Raw genomic sequence first — 19,665 nt, forward strand, 5'->3', positions numbered from 1 at the left:
ACACCGGGGCCCGGCCGTGGGAGTGGGCTGTGGTGGAGCCGGTGCTGTTGCTGCAGGAGGACGCCCTTGGCGACAAGCAGACGGGGTGCGGGGTCTTGAGCCGCGCTGGGGCAGGATGTGTTGAATAGCCTCCGTCTGCTGCTTCACTGCCGAGAACTGCTGGGCAAAGTCCTCAATGGTGTCGCCGAACAGGCCAACCTGGGAAATTGGGGCGTCAAGGAACCGTGCCTTGTCCGCCTCTCTTATCTCGACCAGGTTGCTGCCTGGGAAAGCATGTCCGTCATCTCCGCGTCGGCCTGAGACTTGGCGACCATACCCGAAGGAGGAAGCCCAGCAGAAGCCTCCGCGTCAGACTGAATGAGCCTGCTCTCCGATGCTGCACTCGATAACTCATCATCTTCCCAGGCCCCGAATAAGAGGTCGAACTCGCCGAGAGACGAGCCGGCGGTCTCATCCGAGAGCCCGACCGGGGCAAGCGAGCGTGCTGAGGAATGGGAGGTCCGTGGAGGGTTACCCGGTGGAGGTGCTCCCACTGAAGTCCCCAAATCGCCCCCAGTGCTAACCGGCGAGGCCTCATATCCGTAGGTAGAAGGACCGAGGCGGGGAGCTGCTGGGGTGGCTTGCTTTCTTACGAAGGCAAGCCGCGACCGCAACGTTGCCATGGTCATGTTCTTGCAATGAGGACAAAACCCATCCACGAACGATGTCTCCGTGTGGGCAGAGCCCAGACATGTAAGACAGCGATCATGGCCGTCAGAAGCGGAGAGATAACGACCGCAACCAAGAATAACACACAAACGGAAAGGTATCTTTAAAAAGATGTTCCGTGTGTGCTACTCTTTTATGAAAATATACTCTTTTAGAATATACTTTTTGTTTTGCTCCGCCGAAGAGCCCAGGGGCATTCTCTGCACTCCATGGGTGCAGAGGGGGAGAAGCTGCTGAAATGCACCGTAAATCCAGCAGTTTGAGATGAACGTAAGGGAGAATTGAATTCAGTGCACTGAATGCAACTGCTCGGCTCTGAAGAGAAAATCTGAATGAGTGGTTGCATACCAGCTCCTTTTATACCCGTATGTCCAGGGGAGTGGCATGCAAATTCCACTCACCAATTCCCATTGGCCTTTTTTCAAAAAGCAGAGGTGTTTGGGGCTCCCAAGAGTGACCCCCTAGTGTCACTACATCGACATAACGTAGAGTGAGTGACAGATAGGGAAATGAAATTTCCTTCATCATTTACTCACCCTCATGCAGTCCCAGATGTGTATGACTTTCTTTTTTCTGCTGAACACAAAGATTTTTAGAAGAATATTTCAGCTCTGTATGTCCTCACAACTCAAGTGAATGGGTACCAAAGTTTTGAAGCTCCAAAATGCACATAAAGGCAGCATAAAAGTAATCCATATGACTCCAGTGATTAAATCCATGTCTTCAGAACCAATATGACAGATATGGGTGAGACACAGATCAATATTTAAGTCCTTTTTACTATAAATTCTCCTCCCTGCCCAGTAGCTGGCAATATGTATGAAGAATTGCCAAAATAAAAGAAGAATGTCATATGGATTACATTTATGCTGCCTTTATGTGCTTTTGGAGCTTCCAAATGCAGGTACCCATTCACTTGCACTGTATGGACCAACAGACCTTAAATATTCTTCAAAAATCTTTGTTCGTGTTCAGCAGAAAAAAGAAACTCATACACATCTGTAAAGGCATAAGGGTGAGTAAATGATGAGGGAATTTTCATTTTTGGGTTAACTATTACTTTAATGGGTTTTGAAAAGATAGTGGTGGGTTTAAGAATGAAGTAACTGTACCTTGAGGTTCTGTCCATCAAAAGGAAGAGACCCGCTGACCAGCGTGTAGAGGATGACCCCCAGACTCCAGATGTCCACCTCTGGCCCATCATACTTTTTGCCTTGAAAGAGCTCTGGGGCTGCATAAGGCGGGGAACCACAGAATGTGTCCAATTTATTCCCCAACGTAAACTCATTACTAAAGCCAAAGTCTGCTATCTTTATATTAGCATCTGCATCCAACAGCAAATTCTCTGCCTACAGAGGCAAAGAGTGAAGGAGAGAGAGACAGAGATTTATGTTGTATAGATCTGAACTGTGTGAGAAAAACAAAAAACAAAAAACAAAACAGGACAAAAAGTGATACAAACATAAACAATTCTGATCACATAATACTTTACACATTACTACATATTCTCCTCAGTGTAAAGATTCCAGCTTGTACCTTCAGATCTCTGTGAACTATATTCTTCTGATGACAGTAATGAACAGCTGACACAATCTGAAACAAAATTAAAAATAATACAAACCAGTAAGTACACAAAAAACTGTCAAATAGGAGCTAAAACTGTAAACTGGAGGTTTAATGTGGTGTAACAGTGCAGTATCCTGATTATTTAGTCCTACACTGTATGCAGTATAGTGTTGAGGTAAACATCTCACCTGTCTGAATTTGGCTCTAGCCTCAATCTCTTTCATTCTCCCATGAGACACCAGGTAATCAAACACCTCACCTAGAAATCAGCACATGAAAATATATCTTAAAGATCACAATATTATCAGAATCAGTATCAGTATGAGCTTTATTGCCAAGTATGCTTACACATACAAGGAATTTGTATGTACACAACAGCTTCCAGTACACAACAATACAAAAACAGCAACAAGACTTTTCAAAAATAATTAAAATTGAAAAAAAAAAATAGATAAATATTGAAAAGAAAAAGTATATATAGAAAACACAATAGACAATATATATATATATATATATATATATATATATATATATATATATATATATATATATATATATATATACATATATACACACACACACACACACACACACACACACATACACAAATACATACATATACACACACACACACACACACACACACACACATATATATATATATATATATATATATATATATATATATATATATATACACACATACACATACATACACACACATACATACATACACACACACAGACACACACACACATATATACACATATATACATACATATACATACATACATACATACACACACATACACATACATAGTGCAAATCTAAATACAAATTGGTTATGTACAGTGCAAGGGAATGTAATGGCAGAAGAGGTAGGATGTGTTGGATAATATAAAAAGACTAAGCTGTATATTGCACATTAATTATTGCTCAAAGGAGCAGTTTTAACTGTTCATGAGATGGATAGCCTGGGGGAAAAAACTGTTCCTGTGCCTGACAGTTCTGGTGCTCAGAGCTCTGAAGCGTCGGCCAGAAGGCAACAGTTCAAAAAGGTAGTGGGCAGGGTGAGTGGGGTCCAGAGTGATTTTTCTAGCCTTTTCCCTCACTCTGGAAGTGTATAGTTCTTGAAGGGGGGGGGCAGGGGGCAACCAATAATCCTCTCAGCAGTCCAAACTGTCCTTTGTAGTCTTCTGATGTCTGATTTCATAGCTGAACCAAACCAGACAGTTATTAAAGTGCAGAGGACAGACTCAATGACCGCTGAGTAGAACTGTATCAGCAGCACCTGTGGCAGGCTGAACTTCCTCAACTGATGAAGGAAGTGCAACCTCTGATGGGCCTTTTTCACAGTGGAGTCAATGTGGGTCTCCCACTTCAGGTCCTGTGAGATGGTAGTGCCCAGGAACCTGAATGACTCCACTACTGCCACAGTGCTGTTTAGAATGGTGAGGGGGGACAGTGCTGGGGGGTTCCTCCTAAAGTCCACAATCATTTCCACCGTTTTGAGAGTGTTCAGCTCAAGGTTGTTTTGACTGCACCAGACAGCCAGCTGTTTAACCTCCCTTCTGTATACAGACTCATCATCATCTCAGATGAGGCTGATGACAGTGGTGTCGTCTGCAAACTTCAGGTGCTTGACAGAGGGGTCCTTGGCAATGCAGTCATTGGTGTAGAGGGAGAAGAGTAGTGGGGAGAGCACACATCCCTGGGGGGCACCAGTGCTGATTGTACAGGTGCTGGAAGTGAATTTCCCCTATCTCACAAGCTGCTGCCTGTCTGTCAGAAAGCTGGTAATCCACTGACAGATAGACATGGGAACAGAGTGTTGGTGTAATTTAGTCTGGAGAATAGCTGGGATGATGGTGTTGAAAGCCGAACTGAAGTCCACAAAAAGGATCCCTGAATATGTCCCTGGTCTGTCCAGATGTTGCAGGATATGATGCAATCCCATGTTGACTGCATCATCCACAGACCTGTTTGCTCAATAAACAAATTGAAGGGGATCTAGAAAGGGTCCAGTGATGTCCTTCAGGTGGGCCAACACCAGCCTCTCAACTGACTTCATGACCACAGACATCAGGGTGACAGGTCTGTAGTCATTAAGTCATGTGATTTTTGGTTTCTTTGGGATGGGGATGATAGTGGAACGTTTGAAACAGCATGGGACTTCACACTGCTCCAGTGATCTATTGAAGATCTGTGTGAAGATGGGGGCCAGCTGGTTAGCACAGGATCTAAGACATGCAGGTGAAATGCCATCTGGGCCCTGTGCTTTCCTTATCCTTTGTTTTTGAAAAACTTGTTTTTCAGCTTCTCAGAGTATCTTCATTTAGCCACTCTGATTCCCTTATTCAGTGTGTTCCTGGCCTAATTGTACAAGACTTTATCCCCAACTCTGTAAGCATCCTCTTTGGCCTGATGAACCTGCCTGAGCTCTACTGTAAACCATGGTTTGTCATTGTTAAATGTTAAATAAGTCCTAGTAGGAATGCACATATCCTCACAGAAACTGATATATGATGTAACAGTATCTGTGAGCTCATCCAGGTCAGTGGCTGCAGCCTTAAAACACTCCAATCAGTGCAGTCGAAATAGGCTTGTAGTTCCAGCTCTGCTTTGTTGGTCCATCTCTTTACAGTCCTTAATACAGGCTAAGCAGATTTTAATTTCTGTCTATAGGTTGGAAGAAGATGAACCAGACAGTGATCAGATAGTCCCAAAGCTGCTCTAGGGACAGAGCGATATGCATCCTTTATTGTTGTGTAGCAGTGATTCAGTATATTTCTGTCTCTGGTTGGGCATGTAATGTGCTGTTTGTATTTGGGCAGTTCACGTGTGAGGTTTGCTTTGTTAAAATCCCCAAGAATAATAATAACTGAGTCCGGGTATTGTTGTTCTGTGTCTGTGATTTGATCAGCCAGCTGTTGCAGTGTGGCATTTAAACACACGTTTGGCACGATGTAAACATAAGAATAAATGAGGAAAACTCCCACGGCGAGTAGAAAGGCTTACAGTTAATAAAGAGCGCTTCCAAATTAGGACAGCACATCTTCTTTAATGTTGTTACATCTGTACACCAACTTTCATTGATGTAAAAGCATGTTCCACCACCTCTCGTTTTCCCCCTTAACTCTGCGATGCGATCTGCTCTGAACAGCTGAAAGCCCGGCAGATGTAACGTGCTGTCTGGAATGGCTTCACTCACACACAGGTTTCTGTGAAGCACAAGGCAGCAGAGGTTGAAAAGTCCTTGTTTGTGTGGGTGAGGAGATGTAGTTCGTCCATTTTGTTAGGGAGAGAGCGGAGATTCGCTAGATGAATGCTCGGCAGCGTTGTTCGAAAGCCCTGCCGACGGAGCTTGACCAGCACACCGGCTCGTCTCCCTCGCCTGCGTCTCATAGTGTGTTTAAACAACACAGCTGCACCTCCGACTAAAATGTCACACAAAATGTCTGAATATTTAAAATCCGGGAAAAGATTGACTGGTATATTCAGCAGTTCGTCTCTGGTAAAACTGACTGGAAAAAGATTACTAAACACAGGACAAACAAACAAAAACAACAAAACAATAGAAGCGTTCCACACCGAGGCGGCCATCCGTGGCGCCATCATGATGATAAGAATCAATATGTTAAGAATCATGCATTATGTTGCAGAAATCCTCAAAATATTGGTGTGGTTTCTACAGTTGAAGTCAGAAGTTTACATAAACTTAGGTTAAAGTAATTAAAACTATTTTTTTAACAACTCCACAGATTTAATATTAAATTAATAACTATAGCAAACTATAGTTTTGGCAAGTTGTTTAGGACATCTACTTTGTGCATGACGAGTGATTTTTCAAAAACAATTTACAGACAGATTGTTTCACTTTTAATTGACTTTATCACAATTCCAGTGGGTCAGAAGTTTACATACACTGTTAACTGTGCCTTTAAGCATATTGGAAAATTCCAGAAAATGATGTCAAGCCTTTAGAAAATTAGCTTCTGATAGGAGGTGTACTGAATTGGAGGTGTACCTGTGGATGTATTTTAAGGCCTATCTTCAAACTCTGTGTCTCTTTGCTTGACATCATGGGAAAATTAAAAAAAAAAATCAGCCAAGAAAAAAAAATGTGGACCTCCACAAGTCTGGTTCATCCTTGGGAGCAATTTCCAATCACTTGAAGGTACCACGTTCATCTGTACAAACAATAGTATGCAAATATAAACACCATGGGACCACGCAGCCATCACACCACTCAGGAAGGAGACATATTCTGTCTCCTAGAGATTAATTTAGTTTGGTGCAAAAAGTGCAAATCAATCCCAAAACAACAGCAAAGGACCTTGTGAAGATGCTGGAGGAAATAGGTAGACAAGTATCTATTTCCACAGTAAAACGAGTCCTATATCGACATAACCTGAAAGGCTGCTCAGCAAGGAAGAAGCCACTGCTCCAGAACTGTCATAAAAAAGCCAGACTACAGTTTGCATGTGCACATGGGGACAAAGATCTTACTTTTTGGAGAAATGTCCTCTGGTCTAATGAAACAAAAATTGAACTCTCTGGCCATAATGACCATCGTTATGTTTGGAGGAAAAAGGGTGAGTCTTGCAAGCCAAAGAACACCATCCCAGCCGTGGAGCATGGGGGTGGCAGCATCATGTTGTGGGGGTGCTTTGATGCAGGAGGGACTGGTGCATTTCACAAAATAGATGGCATCATGAGGAAGGAAAATTATGTGGATATATTGAAGCAACATCTCAAGACATCAGCCAGGATGTTAAAGCTCGGTTGCAAATGGGTCTTCCAAATGGACAATGACCACAAGCATACCTCCAAAGTTGTAGCAAAATGGCTTAAGGACAACAAAATCAAGGTACTGGAGTGGCCATCACAAAGCCCTGACCTCAATCTGATAGAAAATTTGGGGGAAGAACTGAAAAAGCATGTGCGAGCAAGGAGGCCTATAAACCTGACTCAGTTACACCAGTTCTGTCTGGAAGAATGGGCCAAAATTCCAGCAACTTATTGTGAGAAGCTTGTGGAAGGCTACCAAAAACGTTTGACCCAAGTTAAACAATTTAAAGGTAATGCTACCAAATACTAACAAAGTGTATGTAAACTTCTGACCCACTGGGAATGTGATGAAAGCTGAAATAATTCATTCTCCCTACTATTATTCTGATATGTCACACTCTTAAAATAAAGTAGTGATCCTAACTGACCAAAGACAGGGAATGTTTTCTAAGATTAAATGCAAGGAATTGTGAAAAACTGAGTTTAAATATATTTGGCTAAGGTGTCTGTAAACTTCTGACTTCAACTGTACATTATATACTGTATTCATCAAACATGGAGAGAAGCCACCTTACACAAATAATGATGGACACACAGGATATAAAAGTTACTTTCATGGTCAGAAAATATAGAGTTGACACAATGTAGTAAAAGAGCAAACTCCAGTATGGACATCACAGCTCACCTCCACTGGCATATTCCATCACAAGATAAAGCGTCTTCTCTGTTTCAATAACCTCGAAGAGTTTCACTGTAACATATAAACACATTAGTGTTTAAAACGCATCTATCTATCTGTCTGTCTATCTATCTATCTATCTATCTATCTATCTATTTATCTATCTATCTGTCTGTCTGTCTGTCTGTCTGTCTGTCTATCTATCTATCTATCGTATCCATCCATCCATCTATCTATCCATCCATCCATCCATCCTTTGTTGCATTTCAGTGCATCTTACCAATGTTGGGGTGATGGAGGGTCTTCATGATCCTCACCTCTCTGAACAGCTTAAAGAGATAACAGAAAGACAAAGAAAGAGAGAGAAACACACCTATGTGAGAAAAGACACACATGAAGAGGGACAAAATACAGTTTATAGATGAGAATATATGGATTTTGACATTCTTAACTGATCATCAACATGAAGCTTTCCTGTGGAACACTAATATCCAGATACAGAAACATTATACAGTATTCTTCTGTATTTTGTTCTCTATCTCCATCCACAGGGAGTACCTAATACATAATTCGTGTTGCTGTGGTAACACCAGTATGGAGTCCTGCACCTGTTCCAGAAGGATAATCTGCATCTGTCCCATAATACATCGAACAGAAGTGTGTATAGAGGTAAATAGCTTTAAAAAGGTCACAACTTCACATGTCACGGCTTCTAATTATCAAATTACACAAATACAGGTACATGTAAACACACATTCATAAACACACACAGAGATATATATTTAACAGAAAAAATCAACTCAGCCTGATAGTCATGGAGTTTTAATCTGAAATTCAGGAGGAGCTTGTGCATCTAATCCAGTGAATCATATCATTAGAATATATATAAAAAACTGTCCTGCATCTCTCCATCAACCATATATTTATAGTTTTAAATTATAAAAACTTCTTGTTTATAGAATTGTTGTATTAAAGTAATATCACGCAATTGTGCTGTTATAACATCTTGAGACCCAAGCATTTTTTTTTTGTGATAACATTTTTTTTATTGATTCATACAATAAACAAAGAAAAGCAAAACATATATACACAGAATCAACATTTAACCCCCACCACTACCCCTCCCCCTCACAATCCCCGACCCCACCCTGACCCCCAACAAACATTCCTGTGGTCACATGAGTATATACACACAAAAAAATAAACTAATTATATAAATATATATATATATATATATATAATCACATTGCCCCTCCCTGAGAACCCTCCAAGAATGCTAAATAGTTGTCCCATTTCCAAACAAACGCATCCAAGTTCCCCAGTCTTCTAGATGATGCTTACTCAAAAGCTGCCACCCTCCTCATCTCCGTGTACCACTCCTGAAATGGGGGTGCTCCAGGCGACCTCCATCCCTTTAAAACGACTTGTCTGGCGATCATAACACTGGTTAGAACCCAATTTTTTATGTGTTTATTCCCAATATTGATGACCGCCCCGTCTGAATTAAACACTCTGGACACTTTTGTCCATACAGAGTGCAAATGCGAGATAACGGGGTGTAACTCAACTTCTCCGATTAATTTGATAGAAAGGCTTTGCAATGGTGAAATAGGGGCAAGAACTTCCTGTTCAATAAAAAACCAGCGAGGGGCTCTGTCAGGTGGAAGCGACCATGAGCCAAATGTCTGAGACCGAATGCATAATAATAAAACAAAATCTTGGGTAGGCCTAGCCCACCTTTGTCAATCGGCCTATGCAACTTACTGAAATGTAATATGGGACATTTATCATTCCAAATGACAGACTTCGCTATGCTATCAAATTGCTTGAAATAAGAGAGGGGGACATCTATAGGGAGAGACTGTAGCAGGTAGTTGAATTTTGGAATACAATTCATTTTAATAACATTAACCTTGCCAATCATAGATAAATGTAATGAAGCCCACCTGCCCACATTGCTCGAAAACCTTTTTATTAAAGGGTCAAAATTAACTGTAACTAAATCACACAAATTTGCTGGGAATAAAATACCCAAATACTTAATGCCCTGTTTGGGCCACTGGAAGGCGCCTGGCTGAAAAGCTGTTACCGGGAGGTACGCTGTCAGAGCCAAAGCTTCGGATATAGACCAATTAACTCTGTATCCCGATAATTTAGGAAAGGTATTAATAATTCTGTGGCAAGGCACAGATCTAGTAGGGTCGGAGACGAATAATAAAATATCATCTGCATAAAGCAAAAGCTTATGTGCCACACCTCCTGCCACCACCCCTGGAAAATCATCCTAACTTTCTTATCTCGGCTGCTAATGGTTCCAGGGCAAGACAGAACAATAATAAGGAAAGAGGGCAACCCTGCCGGGTGCCCCTATCCAGAGTAAAATAATCTGAAATTAATCCATTCGTTTGTACTGCCACTACCTGGTGTCTATAAAGTAACTTAATCCAACCAATAAAAGTATTCCCGAACCCATACATTTCCAAAATCTTAAAAAGATAATCCCACTCTACCATATCAAACGCCTTTTCGGCGTCAAGTGAGATGGCAGCAACCAGAGTCTGATCATTCACCACTGACCACATGATATTGATGAAATGCCTAATGTTATCAGAAGAGCTACAGCCCCGAATAAACCCCACCTGATCTATATGTATAAGAGATGTCATAACTTAATCGGTTAGCCACATTTTTTTTACAATATTTTAACGTCTAGCTGGATCAGGGAAATTGGACGGTAACTCTTACACTCACTTGGATATTTGTACTTTTTAAGAATCAGACTGATCCAGGCTTGCGTCATGGTGGGCGGAAGCTTTGCATTCTTTAATGATTCCATATAAACTTATAGCAAAAGTGGAGCCAATTCTGTAGCATAAGATCTAAAAAACTCAGTGGCAAAGCCATCTGGCCCCGGAGCCTTGCCTTTAGGCAAGGCCTTAATTACCTCGCCAAGCTCCTCCAAGGTTATCTCAGAATCAAGAGAATTTTTTTGCTCAGCCGTCAGTTTAGGAAGTTCTAATTGTTCCACAGAGTTTCTAATATCCTCATCAGTAGATGAAGACATAGAACTATAGAGATCAAAATAGAATTCTTTAAAAGCATTATTAATATCAATGGCTGAGGTAAATATTCACCACCAGCAGATTTCACTGAGGGACTGGTAGAAAAAGACTCTCTCTGTTTTATATATCTAGCCAGAAGTTTTCCTGACTTGTCCCCCGACTCAAAGTATGATTGTCTTGCCCTGAATAGCCAAAACTCAAAATAGTATTATATCTGTATTTCAAATGGGTCAATTCTCTGAGGCCATCAGACGACATTCGACACTTCAGTTCTGCCTCAACATTTTTAATATTCCCTTCCAACTTCACTAGTTCTCATGCTTTGGTGAATGAGGCATACTGTATGATCCAGCCCCTAAGAACTGCCTTAAGTGCCTCCCAAGCCATGCCCTCAGACGATACTGAGGACCAGTTGGTCTCCATATAAACATTGATTTCAGCCTTTAACATTTGTTGGAATTCAGGATTTTGCAAAAGCGATACATTAAGGTGCCAACTATATGATTTCCTTTTCTCCATATGTGGCAACACCTCTAAACTCACCAGGGTGTGATCAGAGTCTAAAATGTTTCCAATTGAGCAATCAACAACAGATGAAATAAGGAACTTAGATATATAAAAAAATATATATATTCTAGAGTAAATCTTATGGACTGATATGAAATGTATAGTCCCTACCAGATGGGTTCAAAAGTCCCCAAATATCTGTAAGACCAAGATTTTTACACATCCTGTGAAGCGTCAGTGTTGCTCTAGGGGGCTTACACACTTTTGCTTCACTATGATCAAGGATTGAGTCCATCAAAAGATTAAAGTCTCCTTCCAATTTTATATAATGAGGGGTGCCAGCGGCATGCAATATCCCTTCAAGATCTATAAAAAATCTCTGATTATCAAGGTTAGGTGCGTAAATATTAGCCAAAATAAGACTTTGCCTCTGAATTTCTGCTAAAAATATAATGACTCTTCCTAATTTATCTTTAATCTGTTTGAGACATTTGAATTGTAGATGCTTACTTATCAGTGTAATGACTCCTCTGCTTTTACTTGAGCCAGCACTAAAGAAAACATGTACACCCCATATCTTCCCAAAATTTTCAGCTTCCTCCGGGGAAAGATGTGTTTCTTGAAGAAACACTATATTATATTTCTTATGCTTAAGAAGAGAAATAACCTTCCTTCTTTTTATGGGGTGCCCCAACCCATTCACATTCCACGTGGAGAGAGACGATCCACACATATTAACATTTGACATTTTGACATATTAGAAAAAATAGATTGCGTGTCAAAAACAAAATTATAAAAACCACATTCCAAAATTAGTGCAACAATCAAACCCCAAACTTCCCCCTGAACCAAACAAACAGAAAAAAGAAAAAAACCCACGCACAACAGCGCCAACTGGTGTCCATCCCCCCAAACTCAAACAGTCCATGTATGCCTACGAGAGCTTCTGCGACAACTTTGCAGTCGGATAGCTCAAATCCGGTGTTTCTATACAAGTTTTGTGAGACATAATTACACAACAAAAAATAATCTATAAAACAAACTCCAGCCAATAGGTGTGTCACGAGGAGGAGGGCAGGGCCTGGCCGTTAGTGCGCATGGCCGGCCCCCAATCAGGCTAATCAGCTGAGGAGAGGGATACAGCCGAGCCGGATGCGGCAGTTCAAGAGAGAGAGAGCCACACACAGCTGCCGTGTGTGTTTACGTTTATGTCTTTTTACGTTTTCATTAAACATTAATTTGACTGTTCAGCCAGTTCCTGCCTCCTCCATTGCCCACATTACCCTGTTACATTGGTGCCAAAACCCGGGAAGGAGGAGGGATGCGCTGTCGTGGAGTCTTCACCACTGCCATCTCCCGAAAGGAGCAGCCATGGCCGTCTGCAGGGGGATGGAGGAGAATGCGGAGGGGCGTTCCATCCACCAGGGGTTGGAGGACTCGCTGCTGTCCACCCAGGCAGGAGTGGCTGTCGTCCGCCAGAAGGAGGAGGTGTGGTTGAGGACCAGGCGACGGCATGTCTGGGAACCAGCTAGCAAATTTTTTTCTCTCTCTCCTCACTCTTTCTCTCACTCTATTTCCGCCTCGCTCTTTCCCTCTCCCCTGTTCCCTCCCCTTGTCTCCCTCCCAAGTCTCGAGAGGCGGGGAATGCCGGCACGGCCGGAAGGGCAACGCCTCCCCTCGGAAGGGGGGGCTGTACATCATGCCAGGGATTCCCCGGCCTGAGGCAAAGGAGGGAGGAGTGTGACGAGGAGGAGGGCGGGGCGGGGCGGGGCCGGGCGGGGCCGTGAGTGTGCATGGCCGGCCCCCAGTCAGGTTAATCAGCTGAGGAGAGGGATAAAGCCGAGCCGGATGCAGCAGTTCTGCCATGTGTGTTTATGTTTATGTCTTTTTAAGTTTTCATTAAACATTAATTTGACTGTTCAGCCGGTTCACGCATCCTCCATTGACCACATTACCCTGTTACAAGGCAGTATATACACAAAGAACGAGCAGATTCATCCACATAACTGTCCCGAAGGTGTGTTCCTCCACAAAACAAACTCCAGCTACTAGGCAGAACCATAAAAAAATAAAATAAAAAAAGGCACTCAGTTTCCTCAGACAGTCAAACGAATGTTCAGTGAGCCGGCCGATTTGGCTGCTACATGAGTGCAACAAATGACCTAATCACTCCAATGACCTGCAAAAAATACTCCATAAAACAAACTCTAGCCAATAGGAGATTCATCCACAGCACTGTCCCGAAGTAAACTTTTTATTTTACTCCACAAAATAAACTCCAGCCGCCAGGCGGAACCGGCACAAAAAGAAACAAAAAAGGCACTCAGTTTCCTTGGACAGTCAAGTGAATGTTCAGTGCGTGGTCCATTCAACGTGAGTACCACAAAATAATTTACTCCATTGACTATATGAAGAACATCGCTTGCTGGTGACATGTGAATGTTTTACAGCCATCCTTAGCATCTATTCTCAATTTGGTCAGGAAAATTAGTGCAAAAGCGAACTTCCATTGATGTAAGAGTTTCTTGCATTCCTTGAATCGATCATGTTTCTCTCTTGTCAAATTCGCAAAATCTGGGAACAAGAAAATGCTGTGGTTCTTCTAAGAAAGCCTTCCTTTATTCCTAGCCTCGCGTAACATGAGATCTTTATCGGATGATCTAAAAAATGTGGCCAGAATTGATCGGGGCCTGTCTACCTCAGCGGATCGCTGAGCCGGAACCCTGTGAGCTCGCTTGATTTCCAGCTTATGTCTTGTTATGTCGAGCAGACTCGGAAAGAGCCTGTCAAGGAATTTCACCATATCCTGACCTTCTTCAGCCTCAGGAATTCCAACAATTCAGACGTTATTCCGCTGGCTACGGTTCTCCAAGTCCTCCAACTTCTCCCAGACACACTCCAAATCCACCTTGGTCGCTAGCGGATTAACAGATAATTCCCTCTTCGATGACTCCAGATAATCAATCCAATTCTCGACATCCCCCAGTCTTGTAACCATCTCAGTGAATTTCGTCTCCATGGCAGTGATCGATCGACATATTACAGTAAGATCCTCCAAGTCAGCAACGACCTTCGTCAGCATTGCCGAGATGTTCAACATTTCTCGCCAAATTTCCCGCACTTCTCCGACCAAATCAGCTCCCTGGCTCGGGGCCTCCGCAGGGGAGTCAGCTTGAGCATGTAAGTGTCTTTTAATGTCTCCAGAGCCTGAGGATTTTGAATTCTTTGACATATTGTCCTCCTAGAACAGTTATGGAACAGAGTGTATAGAATCTCACCGGTTTATGCCATTAATAGTGTTAAAACTAGCAAAGTGCGCAAAGCTCCCCGTTCACACGTCCGAACCTCGCATGGTGACCCAAGCATTTTTTATTTTCCTTTTTTATTTATAACTAGTAGCCCCTAATAAACATGCAAAAAATCTGCAAATAGAGCAAAATAGTAAAAGAGCAAATAGTTTTCCTAAAAATGTATGTCCTCATATGGGGACAGCGGGACTAAGTTGTGAAATTTTAAATAATACAAAGCTAAAGTAAGTTAATCAAATTGTTTATTATGTTTCCAGCATTTTACCAATCAGAAATGAGCTAAATTAATTCTGATACAAGTAATTGCCAGCATCTTGCAATCACTGCCAACCATGTTAAAATACAATTTTGCATTATAAATTCTGAATCTATGTACTGATTACCATTGTTCCATGTCTGCCAACCATGTTGAGTGGTGCAAACATCATTTACAGCCTGAAATGGAACTATTGGTCAGATGTTAGGAGTGAATGATCTTGGCTGCATAGAAAAGCTATAGGATGCTCACTTGCTCCCAGTGCTTGTAGAGGAAGAAAAAAGTGCAGGTACTCTCCGTGTTAGTATTAAATTAGAATTTTTAATTTTTTTGGTAAATGACACTCAGAGACTGCTTATTTTTTATATTTCAACATATGTTTATTTAAAAATAAATAAATACATTTGTGGGTTACTATATGGCAGGGCTCTTTAACTACTTTCTTCATTGGTTAGATTATCCAGATGAAAACTCAATTGGGGCCAAACATTTTTCCGTATTTTTCTTACCTAACAATTTCATTATAGCTAACATGTTAACATGAATGTCACATCCCCGATCTGTTCACACAAGATCTCCTTACCCTGAGTATTAACCCATAACCGGACTACATTTCCCAGAACCCCCTTCTTCCCGCCATTGACTCTCACACCTGATTGCCATTCATTCATTAACTCCCTGTGAATGAATCCCCGCTCAAACTTCACTTCACTGCGAAGTCTTGCCAATTCACCCGTTGTCTTGCATTTCTGAGCGTTATATTTATCTACTGCCTGCCTGTGTTGATTATTGCCTGTCCCTTGGATTACCCCTTTGTTTACCATCTTTGATTTGTTTACTTTGTTTGGACTGCTTACCTGGTTTTGACCTCTGCCTGTTTCACTACGATTGCTATTAAACTCTGCACATGGATCTTCACTCTGTGTCTGCCTCTGACTCGTCACAATGAAAAACAAAACACTGTTAATAATGTGTGTTTGTTTACATTAAAATAGTCAGGGGTATTTAATTAATATTTTTTAAGGTCTGGCCATAAATTCCTTCTTAAGATCTGGCTAAAGAACAAAATTGACCTAACACCCTCAAATAACCAATAGGTTTTGACTTACTTTACTTTGAAAATAAAAACATACAATGTAGGGTTATTGTTTATGAAAACAGAGGAAGAACATTTAGATCTGCTGAAGTCTGTATATCTTTGACAATATTAACCTGCATAAGGAAACAATAGCAATCTATCGTAGAACTGTCTTTTTAGATAAAATAATGAAAAAATGCAATGTCGGTTCTTCCTTTTTCTCTATTATCCTCCCATTCAGGAGGTGAAAATTTGCCTTTCCTTGTCCAGAACATATGGTAAACTTGTGCAGGAGACAGATATTTGTGCAGTTAATCATTGGTAAGCAGAGAACAAACTGATTTGATGATGTTTGGAATTGAGAATTCAGACACAAATCTGATCATAGAACCAAACACATGCTTCACGTTATCACTTTTAACAAGCACGACTGACGCCGAGTTCACACATCCTCCGTGAGCGGGGCATGAGCGAGGTGTGAGCACCACATTTTCGTTTCGGTGACCATATTAACAGATTACACTGTTCACACTGCAAGCGTGGTGAAGCGTCCCAGATGTGGCAGTGAGCGGATAGTTTCGCCGTTGAGCTTATTTTTGCCGCGCAGCTCACGCTGAGCTCAGCAGCTCTGAGTGCAGTACAACACTAAAATAATCAGGAGATTATAGAAAAGACACAAAAGCAAATCAAAATGATTAAAAACGAACCTATAGCACACTACAATTTACATGTCTACATTCAAGTAAAATAAAATAAATTAATAAAGGAAAGAAATAATTAACTGCTGGACATTTTGCCATTCTGTGTATATAGGTGTACAGTATAGACACAACATTAACCAATCACAACCAAATGTGCTGATAAACATGAAGTGCACATGACTGCCCACTGTTGTCCTTGAAGCAGCAATAACCTCAGCTTATTATGACCTTATTAAAGAAAAAATGTGGCGTAGGACCCCAGAGATACTGTCAAGTCATTTTTATTTGTATAGCACCTTTCACAACACAAATAAATCAATCACTTTATTGTCACTCAACCATATACACAAGTGCAACAGTGGGTGAAAGTCTTGGGTGCAGTTCCGAGCAACATAGCAGTCATGACAGTGATGAGACATATACCAATTTACAATAAACATCAGATTTACACAACACAATTTACATATCTAATATACACATAATTACAACACAATATACAAATAATAATATACAATGTACAGTATACAATACACAATATAGAATACACACACACAATAGAGAATACACAGTATACAATAAAAATAGTATATATAAAATATACAGTTGGTTGTATTGTGCTGTATTGACATTCTGGCTGTCGGCTGATAATATTTAGGCTGTCGGTTGACAGCAGCTTTACAGAAAATCATGCATTAACAGAAAATGAAACTGTAATATCTATAATGTCTTAGAGTCAACATTGTGTAGTTTGATAAAATAAGTAATTAAATAATAATGGTATTTAGAAACCCAGTGAGCAAGCAGAAGGCGACTGTGTCAAGGAACACAAAACTCCATAAGATGATGGTTAATGGACAAAAATAACCTTGGAAGAAACCAGACTCACTGTGGGGGCCATTTCCCCTCTGGCTAACATCATGAATATAATGCCAATATTACTTAATTATGTATAGTGCAAGTCATGGTTTAAAATTATTAAACTAAGTAAATGTTAAGTGTCAGTGTTTAAACAAAGATTTTGTAAGAACTGTAAGATTAATGACTAAGTTCATCCTGGATTAACTGCAGAAGTTCACATGGATGCATTGTCCTTTGTTAGTTGGCTGATGAAGGTTTTTGTTGGCAATTAATTGACAGTCTATGTATTCCATTATAAGAGTGTAGTCATCATTAGACCAAGGTGATGCAGGCAGAGATCAGTGAGGTGCATCGGTAATTTCGGTGAGGTCTATCCTAAGTCCAAGGTTCAGGCTATGGCATATGATGTATCCCATGTCTTATGGTTGGAGTTGGTATCAGTTCATCCTCTGATGTCCATCGTATAGACTGAAGTGATGTTTGGCTGGCACCGGCTGCATATAGTCGTCATCACTCAGAGACACGTGGCAGTGGAGTCCAACACAAAGCAGGAATGGAGCTGGATCCAGCTGGTTTTGGTGACCTCAGGGTAGGAGTCCCGAGGTTGAGACAGGGATACAAATAGAATAATATTAGCATAGATGCCATTCAATTTATTGCAGAGTTATAGATCATGATCACTGTTTCTGGTTCTGGCAGACCAAACTAAAGCAGCCTAATTGTGAGTTGAAGGATAAATTAGGTGTATGCCTGGCTAAATAGATGAGTCTTTAGTCTAGACTTAAACTGAGTGAGTGTGTCTGCGTCCCGAACTGTGTTAGGGAGACTATTCCATTGTTTAGGAGCCAAATATGAAAAGGATCTACCTCCTTTTGTGGATTTTGATATTCTAGGAACTATTAACAGGCCAGAATTTTGCAATCATAATGAACGTGATGGCATATAGCATGGCAGAAGGTCACTTAAGAACTGTGGAGCTAGACCATTCAAAGCTTTGTACGTAGTTAACAGAATTTTAAAATTAATATGAAATTTAACCGGTAGCCAATGTAACGATGATAAAATTGGGCTAATATTATCATATTTCTTGGTTCTAGTCAGCACTCTGGCTGCTGCATTTTGAACCTATTGAAATTTATTTATTGATCTTGCTGGACATCCTCCCAGTAATGCATTACGATAATCTAGTGTTGAGGTCATGAACGCATGAATTCGTTTTTCACCATCAGCAACAGAGAGCATGTGTCGTAATTTAGCAATATTTCTTAGGTGGAAGAATGCTGTTCAACAAACACCGGTAGTATGATTTTCAAAGGACAGACTGGTATCAAATATAACGCCTAAGTTCTTCGCTGTTGAAGACGATGTAATAGTACATCCATCGAGAGTCAAATTATATTTTAGCAGCTTGTTTTTAGAGGTTTTTGGTCCAATAAACCACCTCTGTTTTGTCGGAATTGAGTAGAAGGAAATTTCTGGCCATCCAATCATTGATTTCATTGATACACTCTGCTAATTTGGAGAATTGTGAAATTTCGTCGGGTTTAGAAGAAATATAAACTTGGGTATCGTCAGCATAACAGTGGAAATTTATTCCACGATTCCATACTTTTGTTTGGTTTGACAATTCCTCATTTACATAGACAAAGTGGTAGTGGTCTGCTAAATAGGTCCTAAACCATGCTAATGCAAGTCCACAAATGCCAACATAATTCTCTAGCCTATTCAAGAGAATGTCGTGATCTATCGTGTCGAAGGCAGCACTAAGATCTAAAAGAAGTAGAAATGAAATGCAGCCGCGATCTGATTATAAAAGCAAGTCATTTGTAACTTTGATAAGTGCAGTTTCTGTACTGTGATGAGGCCTAAACCCTGACTGAAATTGTTCATATTACTATTTCTCTGTAAAAATGAACATAGTTGGGAGGACACTACCTTTTCTAGTATTTTCGACATAAACGTGAGATTTTAAATCAGTCTATAATTAGCTAGTTCTCCAGGATAAAGTTGTGGCTTCATAATAAGTGGTTTGATAACGGCCATTTTAAAGTTTCTTGTGACATGTCCTAAGGATAGCAAGGAGTTAATAATATTAAGAAGAGGTTGTGATATTAAATGGAATACCTCTTTTAAGAGCTTAGTTGGTATTGG

The 19,665-nt window shown here is 40.8% G+C and overlaps 1 protein-coding gene across 5 annotated transcripts in view; it reads right to left on the reverse strand.

The window, feature by feature from the left end:
* The window catches only part of LOC127439655 (MAP/microtubule affinity-regulating kinase 4-like), a 66,446-nt gene that overhangs the window by 19,784 nt on the left and 26,997 nt on the right, over positions 1-19,665 (reverse strand). For all 5 annotated transcript variants that reach the window (XM_051695895.1, XM_051695897.1, XM_051695899.1 and 2 more), the window contains exons 4-8: positions 8,025-8,073; positions 7,751-7,816; positions 2,463-2,533; positions 2,245-2,301; positions 1,821-2,057 (exon numbers count right to left, since the gene is read on the reverse strand). In XM_051695895.1, the coding sequence (XP_051551855.1) occupies positions 1,821-2,057; positions 2,245-2,301; positions 2,463-2,533; positions 7,751-7,816; positions 8,025-8,073 (480 nt within the window). The remainder of the gene's footprint in view (positions 1-1,820; positions 2,058-2,244; positions 2,302-2,462; positions 2,534-7,750; positions 7,817-8,024; positions 8,074-19,665) is intronic.

Source organism: Myxocyprinus asiaticus, chromosome 4 (genome assembly GCF_019703515.2).
Source record: "Myxocyprinus asiaticus isolate MX2 ecotype Aquarium Trade chromosome 4, UBuf_Myxa_2, whole genome shotgun sequence".
NCBI lineage: Eukaryota > Metazoa > Chordata > Actinopteri > Cypriniformes > Catostomidae > Myxocyprinus > Myxocyprinus asiaticus.